Source organism: Nyctibius grandis, chromosome 2 (assembly GCF_013368605.1).
Source record: "Nyctibius grandis isolate bNycGra1 chromosome 2, bNycGra1.pri, whole genome shotgun sequence".
NCBI lineage: Eukaryota > Metazoa > Chordata > Aves > Nyctibiiformes > Nyctibiidae > Nyctibius > Nyctibius grandis.
Genome location: NC_090659.1, coordinates 115,825,063 through 115,834,183, shown reverse-complemented (window position 1 = coordinate 115,834,183; position 9,121 = coordinate 115,825,063). Strand labels below are relative to the sequence as shown.

Sequence of the window (9,121 nt, the reverse complement as noted above, 5' to 3'; positions counted from 1 at the left end):
AGTTGCACCAGTGTAGGTTTAGGTTGGATATCAGGAAAAATTTCTTCACTGAAAGGGTTATGAAGCAGTGGAACAGGCTGCTCAGGGAAGTGGTGGAGTCACCATCCCTGGAGGTATTTAAAAGACGTGTAGATGTGGTGCTTAGGGACATGGTTTAGTGGTGGACTTCACAGTGCTGGGTTAACAGTTGGACTCGATGATCTTAAGGGTCTTTTCCAACCTAAATGATTCTATGATTCTATGATTATTTTTGTCATCATTAAAGAATGACAGAAAGATTAACTTGTAATTGTCACATCAACAAGCCTAATGGCACCTTTATCCCCTTTCTGCATTCACTCAGAGCACTACCCTTAATTTTCAGGTTTCCTACTACAGGATAAATTCTTACAATTCTCCACTTTTAGACTAGGTCCCAGCCTACAATATGACTTATCAATCGGTTTACCTGGGAAATCCAACTAAATCCCAGCTATTTCTGTTCTTCCCTTCAGTGATCTCATAAGCCGCTTAAGAAAAGAGTAGTTTTCAGTTTAAACTAGAAACAAAATATTTAGAAACAGCACTCTGCCTCTATGTCTGTATTATGTCAGGATTTATCACCTCCTGCCAGTAAATTAGTTAGGCACCTTCAGAGTCCTCGGGCAGATTTCATGCCTGTCTCATTTTCACAAATGGAAATCCCTCTTGCAAAGGTTCTTTTTAAATGTCATTCTTCTCTTATTGCTTCTTAGGGATTTTTTTTCATAGGTTTTATTGTCTCTCTGTGACTTCTGCGTATTTGTTGATGGATGGCTTATACTGAGCTATTCCTTTTCCTTTCTGTCTGTCACTTCTAAGAGAGCTCCTGTAAATTACGTTGGTATGTTCATAAATATCCAAACTAACATACAGAATGTAATTATTAAACTATTACAGAGCTGCTACGAATCCATCACATAAATATCACTAAACCCAAGTGCTTTCAATGCTAAAGAAATAAGCGTGTTTCTTATGAGAGCTACCCTGAGCCTACTGCAACAAAATGTTCAATCTAATTTGTCATCTGAGATTGCAAGGTAAGGTATGAATATGTCCTGTAAATAAAAACTGTATTTAAAGTTAAATACACAAATGCACTTAGCTTTTACCTACTATTACATATTACACTACAAAAATAACATATATTGAAGAATTCAAGTGACAAATATCTAGGAAGGATAACCAGTAGGTACATGATCATTTATCACTTAAATTGCATCTCAATTATGCTACTCCCTTAACACCACCTCTTTTATTCTGTTCTGGAAATATGCTATATTGAATTGTATATTATTGATTTATTATCAGAAACATTCCAAACTCTCAGAATTATTATTAGACTAAAAGCATTTTGCTTTACTTAGGACTTCTTTAAAATCTCATATTACAATTTAGCGGTGGAGTAGATTTGTTAACAGAATTAATGTTTCCTCTCAGCAAAGTCTGTTAAAATAGGTATGTGCTTCACAAACATTATCAACAAAAGCTTGACAACTTCATGTAAAGCCCACACCAGCGACAAAAGACATCTGTACAACGAGACACACTTTCCATGGTTCTCTCCAAGACAGGAACATCTGTGGCATATATTCTGTTGGTGATAGGATACCTGTCAATAATATGTTGCAATTCAACATAAAAGAGAAAAGGCGGAAAATAAATTCAGAGTTGCAATATTGAAAGATCAACATTTCTCTTTACACTGCTTCTTCCAGTTTTTCTGCTGGAGCTGGTAATCTCACCTTGGTGCATGCATCCCAGGACCAGGCTGAGCAAGGGGCATGCTATTGAAGGTATAGAACGTTATATCCCCTGGATCATTACTTGGCTTTCCCTATACTCTCTTGTTACCAGCTAGTTGTGAAAGTGAATAGAATAGAATAGAATAGAATAGAATAGAATAGAATAGAATAGAATAGAATAGAATAGAATAGAATAGAATAGAACTATTTGGGTTGGAAGGGACCTGCAATGATCATCTAGTCCAACTGCCTGACCAATTCAGGGCTGACCAAAGGTTAAAGCATTAAGGGCATTCTTCAAATACCTCTTAAACACCGACAGGCTCCGGGCATCAACCACCGCTGTAGGAAGCTTGTTCCAGTGTTTGACCACCCTCATGGTTAAAGAAATGCTTCCTGATATCCAGCCTAAACCTGCCCTGGCGCAGCTTTGAACCATTCCCACGCATCCTATCACTGGATACCAAGGAGAAGAGATCAGCACTTCCTTCTCCACTTCCCCTCCTCAGGTACTTGTAGAGAGCAATAAGGTCACCCCTCAGCCTCCTTTTCTCCAAACTAGACAAGCCCAAAGTCCTCAGCGTCTCCTCATAAGACATTCCTTCCAGCCCGTTCACCAGTTTTATTGCCGCCTTCTGAACGCATTCAAGGATCTTCAAATCCTTCTTAAATTGTGGGGCCCATAACTGCACACAGTATTCAAGGTGAGGCTGCACCAACACTGAATACAGTGGGATGATCACCTCTTTTGACTGGCTGGTTATACTGTGTTTGATGCACCCCAGGTTGCAGTTTGCCCTCTTGGCTGCCAGGGCACACTGCTGACTCATATTGAGCCTGCTGTCCACCAGCACGCCCAGATCCCTTTCTGCAAGGCTACTCTCCAGTCACTCCTCTCCCAATTTATATTTGTGCCTGGCGTTACTCTGTCCTAGGTGCAGGATCTGGCATTTCAACCTGTTAAACTTCACCCCATTAATCATAGCCCAGTGCTCCAATCTGTCTAGATCCCTCTGCAAGGCACCTTCCCAGCTAATTTCCCTTGTTTTTGTACAAATCTCAATGTTGTACCTTGTCTTGTTCGACATTTGGTCACACTCTGTTTTGTCCCTGGCCTACCTCCTGTTTTTCTGCAGAAATGTGCTTATAGCTTTCCATTAATTTTAATCTACAAGACGATTTGAAAGTAGTTTCTTTTTTTTTTTTTTTGCTGGCTGTCACAATTTGTAAAGCATGTGTAAAGCATGTTCTCTAAAGTCAACAAGTGAAAGTTTTGCGTCTCATAAGACAAGCTCTAGTCAAGAGATGATGTGGTTGAGCAAAAGCAAATAGAAAATGTCAACAATTTTATATGGGATTTTTTTAATATAGTGAATGAGATATTTAAAGGCACATCAGGGAGTTAGAAACACAACTCTGGCTAGTGGCAATGGAATTGTCCTTCTAAAAAGCTTTGAAAATGTTGATATGTAATTTTAAAATTATTTTCCTGTATTTTTTTAAGTTGCCCCCCCCCCCCCCCAGTTCTATTTGGCCATGACAGATGAAAGTTAACTGATTACCACTGAGAGAGGATGAGACAGGGAGGAAATTAAAATATATGCACTGGGAAATGGATGAAAAGTTCACTTCAGTTGCTGCAGATGAACAAATGGAAATTTGCTGGCAGCTACATTAAAAATAATTTCTAGTACATAATACTTTAAATCATCCTAAATTTAAGTATTTAAAATAAATCATCCTAAATTTCACTATTTAAAAAAAAAAAATCTTAAAACAGTATTTCAGTTAGAAGAAATTACATTTGAAACGTCTCAAGTATCAAAAATGAAATGTTGCAGTGTGATTTCTTCACATTAATTCTATTACAGTAAGTAAATAATGAAGAAAAGTTTAATTACAGAAGTGTAATGAAGAAAATGTTTTCAGGGCTCTGAGTGCAGCAACAGGTCCCACAACTTCCTCCCCTCTTTCCTAAGGGTTTGGCTGCCTGTCCTCCAGGCCAGCTCCGACATGGTGCAGCCATAACCTGGGGTCAAAGCTGCTACAAGACAGAGCTGTGAGATGCTGTCCTGGGGATCTATGCCCTCAGCTCGGGAGCAGCATTTCAGCTCAGGGCCGTGCCCCTAGGCCCTGTCTGAGCAACGCTGTAGCTGTGCCTGTGCTCAGCACTGCACCTCACTGCTCCTCATTTTGCTGACTTGCCTTCCGGAGTCACCTTGGATCTGCCCATCACCACGGGCTGGTCTGGCCATCCCTTGGCCATGGCAGACCCTGTCCCTGTCACTGTCCCTGTCCCCACTCTGCTTTTCTGGCTGGGTGCTGTAGGACTACACTGTGTTGGGAAGAGCACTGCCCTACACCTCACCATTACCCTCAGCTCTGGGCTCGCCTGCCCTCACCCAGCAGCTGCTCCTGCTGCTCCCTGACAAATAAAGATCTAAAGTGTTCCTGGGATATTCCTGAAATGAAATACAGCCATGAAAAAAGTATAAAGCAAAAATAAAAACATTTTTTGTAATCTTTGAGAAAACTACAAGGGAAAATTGTCAATTTTCTAGAGCGAGTAAGCAAACTTTGTCAGGAACTTTCCTGAAACTCTGCATATAATTTTATTTTAATCTTTCATTTTAAAAAATATTTTTCATAATTCATAGCTTGAAACCATATTTCTGCTGACAGGAAAACCATATGCCTTAGCACAGTAGGTAGGAACCAAATGAAATAGATTATTCCTTAGAACTGGTATTAAAAATGCAGTTCACTTGGCTAATTTAAGTAAACAATCAAAGCAAAACAAACCAAAAGCTCAAAGTTGAGTGTACACAAATAGATCAGCAGCTCCTGAAAATGCTCTACGCAATTTTAGGACAATAAATACAAAGTGAATTGTACTGTCCTGGTAGAAAAATTCCCTGGTGTTTGAAGAGATCTATAAACCCTAAGTTTGGAAGCACAAATTATTACTGTAAAAAGCTGAAATAGCTGTGATTCTTGAAAGTGTTTTGTTATTGAATAAGACAGACTGAAGTTCACAAAAATGTAAAGAGAAGTGTCATCCAAACCTTGGTTGTTTGCTCAATAATCTGAAAACCATTTGAAGCCATTTTACAAAAGCATAGTTAGTCATTCAGAAATAAAAGGGTTTATGTTCAGCCTCCCTACGACTGTGTTTCCTCTCTAGCCCCTTCACCTTCAACTATTATGCAAGACAGAAGCATGTAAACAGGCTTGCTACCAGGTCTGCAATCTTCCTGCTGTTATTCCTGCTCCCAGCAGTGTCACACACAGCCTGAACTGTGTATTTAGGCAATTAATGGTAATGTTACAAACCTCTCTATAGGACTGGTCCTTTCTCCTTTATAAATGCTTCAAAATTCTTGGAAGACACTTCTACCCAGCAGCACTCCCCTTCCCAACACTGGCAGGCTGGGAGATAGGTTTACAGACTGGGAGGTACTCCAGCTTAGTTAATTAATACCATTTTTTGTGTTTCCCTAATGCAAAGAAGGGATACAAGGCTGTATAAATGCTCAGGGCACTGTGTCTGCTCCCATCTCCATGCCTGCCTTGTCCCTATCCTCCCAGCTTTGGAGATCAGCAATCTTTAGTTTTGTTTCTTCTCTTTGCAAGCTAGAAAAAGATGTACTGCCCAAACGAGCTTGCAACTGAAGGGCAGGTCAGGACAGCAATATGAGAAGAAAATCCCACTGATACCAGTGAGAATGATGATGGAAGGTGGTCCAAGCACAACAGCTTCCTACCATCCTCAGCAAATGCAGGAGAGCATCAGATGAGAGGATGTTAAGAGGGCCAGCTAATGATGCTGGAAAGGGCCAGTGAGTGCCAACACCCAGAGGTGGAGAGATATTTAAGAAGCTAATGTGGGACATTGTGGCTAGCAGGTCAAGGGAGGTGATTCTGCCCCCTCTCCTGAGACCCCACCTGCAGTACTGCATCCAGCTCTGGGGTCCCCAACATAAGAAAGGACATGGACCTGCCTGAGTGGGTCCAGAGGAGGACCATGAAGATGATCAGAGGGCTGGAGCACCTCTCCTATGAAGACAGGCTGAGACAGTTGGGGTTGTTCAGCCTGAAGAAGAGAAGGCTCTGGGGAGACCTTCTAGCACCCTTCCAGCACCTGAAGGCAGCCTATAGGAAAGCTGGAGAGGGACTTTTTACAAGGGCATGGAGTGATAGGATGACGGGGAATGGTTTTAAACTGAAAGAGAGTAGAGTTAGATGAGATATTAGGGAGAAAATCTTTAATGTGAAAGTGGTGAGACACTGGCCCAGGTTGCCCAGAGAAGCTGTGGATGCCCCCTCCCTGACAGTGTTTAAGGCCAGGCTGGATGAGGCTTTGAGCAACCTGGTCTAGTGGAAGGTGTCCCTGCCTGTGGCAGGGGGGTTGGAACTAGATGATCTTTAAGGTCCCTTCCAATCCAAACCATTCTATAATTCTATGATTCCACATTCAGCCATCTCATTATCTAGGAATAACAGTGTTTTAAAGGGAAAAAAAACCCCAACAAAACAACAGGAGAAAAAAACCCACCCTGCCTACTGATTTCTGAAATTATGTCACAGCAGCAGTACGTGTCCTTTACCCCGGGTAGTATCTCCCGAGGTGAAATTCACGCCAGCTTCCTTCAAACCCGTGGGCGGCTGCTGGCGGGACGCCGGGCCCTGCCCCAGGCACGAGTGACACCGGGACGCCCGCGCCGTTCGCGCTGTGCCCGGCAGCTCCCTGACGGCCCCGCGGCGCCTCTTCGCACCCTCCTTCCCTTCGCGGAAAGCAGCCACAGCGCTGTGACACCCGAGCCCGCCGAGCCCTGCCCCAGCCCCGCCGCCCTCCCCTCATCTCTCCGGCAGATCCCCGCCGCCCCCTCCAGCGTGCCCTCCTCGGGCCACCGCCTCGGCCTCGCTCCCCGCCCCACCGCCTGCCTCGCCCCGGTGGCCGGCCCGCCCCTCCCCGCGGCCCCCGGCCGCCCAGCCGGCCGCCCGCCTTCCCGCCTCGCCCTGCCGCCCCTTCGCGTTACCGCGGCGACGGGAGAAGCTGCCCGGCGCTGCCCGCAACGGCCGCTGGGAGCGGCGGGCCGGGGCGGCGACGGGCGCGAGCTGGGGCGGGATGAGGGAGCGGGCGTGAGCGGGCTGCGGAGCTCCTGCCGCCGCCACAGCGACAGCGGGTGCGAACGGAGCGGCGGGGGGAGCGCGGCAGGTAACGGTCGGGGAGGGGGCGACCGCGGCACCGCCGCTCTCGCCGCCTGTCCTGCGGCGGGGGCTCGGGGGGCGCCGTGGGGGCCCCGGTCTCCTCAGGTGCCCGGCACAGCCGAGGCTGCCGCGGTACCTGTGTCACCTCAGGTGCCGGTCCCCTGTGGAGCCAAGGGTGGTGGTCCTGTGCCTGTGTCACCTCAGGTGCCTGTCTCCTGTGGAGCCAAGGCTGGTGCCGCTGTGGCAGTGTCACCTCAGCAGCCGGTCCCTGTTAGAGCCACGACTGCCCCAGTGACAGTGTCACCTCAGGTGCCGGTCCCCTGTGGAGCCAAGGCTGCAGTGCCATGTGGCAATGTCCGCACACCCATATATACTGGTACCCACGCCCTTGAGAGCCCCACTGCTCACCCCCTCAAGGAATTAGGGCTGTTTCATGCCACCCTGTCACCCGTTATGTGGTTGGTTCCCATTTTTACATGCAGCCAGGCTTGTCCCATGTCCTTGTGTCCTGCTGGACCCACAGAACTGGACTGTTCCCAGCAACAGTTTTGTTCTCATCTTCCTGCGGAGGTACTTGGGGTTTGTGGGTCTGCATCAGCTAAGCAAGGGAGGGAATAGTCAAGGGGAGTCCAAAATTCTGTTTGAGAGCAATTATAGCCTGGGTATAGGTTAATTAGGGTGTGTGAAGCTATCAGAAATGGTTGCTGAATGCAGCCGTGGATCTATGACAAATTTAGGTTTATGTGTTTTAAAGTGTCTTGGCAAATCATTGACATCACACAACAGGGAATGATCCAAAACAAACTTCCTCATGGAAATCCAGGGCTATCCTCACGCTAGCACCACCTCTAGTCATCTCAGTGCTGCACCAAGCGTGAGAGCTGCTGAGCTTACTCCAGAAGTTTTCGTCTTGCCTATTCCAGCCTGTAATCAGAGCTACACACCCCCACCCTTCTTGTTTGCAACAGGAGAGTTACAGAAATTGAAAGGAACGCATAGAACTATCCAGTGTGCACTACTTGGCTGTGTAAATGCATATATTTAAGAATCTGAATTATTTGATTTTTATTGTTTCAACAGGTAAAAAGATGATCAGTAATATGGAGCAGGACTTAGAAGTGTTTCACGAACAAGCTGTCACTAAGTAAGTAATGACTTACTGCCTGGGAGTTGAATATATAATGGGATTGACTTATGTGGGTTTATTAAAAATGGAAAACACAAAATATTGTTATAGAAGCAAATGCGATTCTTTCTCAGTTTCTTCTGCTGCTTTCTATGCAAACTGGAGAGGTTACTGGTAATTAAGACAACACATCTTATTGCTTTATCTAGTAATCTACTGACTGTTTCTGTTAGTTATTTAAATTTTAAAAAACTTCATACCTGAACAAAAGGGGGAAAAATGAAAGCTATGTGGGGTTGTATTAAGAAGTTAAGAAATGTTATTTTAAGCTGTTTTAAAAAATAGTTGAAGTTGCTAGGCTACAGCAGTATGAACTTATATATCACAGCTCTTAAAACATTCAAAAATCTTAAAAACAAGGCTATTAATTGCTAAAGCCCTAGTCTTATTTTGCACAGGTAATACAGAACAATTGTTCTTTCCAAGTATTAAGTGCACTTTTCATCACAACACAGTCATCTTTTTTTGACATAATCGAAGTTTAGTTCTTTTAGTGTTAATCTAAAAAAAACCTAGTACAGCACAAAATCTTTCTAAAGAAGTGTAAACATGGGTGAAATTTGATGTAGGACCTCATCCCATCCAGCCTGTTCAAGGAACACAGCAATATAAAAAGTACTTCCCCATATGAGCAGGTAAATAGAATATTTATCTATTATAATTTGTGAATAAACTTGTTACCTGTTTTTCATATAAAACAGTTTCTTCTATCATTATCACCAAGAAGCAATCCAAGGTAATATGATGCATATTAAGTGTAAAAGTATTTCTTAAAATAACAGAAACATACGTATTCTAACACACCTTATTCTGGCCCAAGAAAGTTTTAATAGGATTTGAAAGTGTGCTCTGTTGTACTGAAGAATAATGTGTGCATTTTTCATGACAGAAAAAAATTGCTGCAGTAAAATATTATATTCTGAACGTGGCCCTTTTTTTTGGCTTTGAGGGGCATTCTTTT

The 9,121-nt window shown here is 44.1% G+C and overlaps 1 protein-coding gene across 1 annotated transcript in view; it reads left to right on the top strand.

Moving 5' to 3' along the window:
- Positions 1-8,074: 8,074 nt before the first annotated feature.
- Positions 8,075-9,121, top strand: part of DEUP1 (deuterosome assembly protein 1) — a 47,224-nt gene continuing 46,177 nt past the window's right edge. Inside the window, exon 1 of the mRNA XM_068425121.1 lies at positions 8,075-8,118. Coding sequence (XP_068281222.1) covers positions 8,075-8,118 — 44 coding nt within the window. The remainder of the gene's footprint in view (positions 8,119-9,121) is intronic.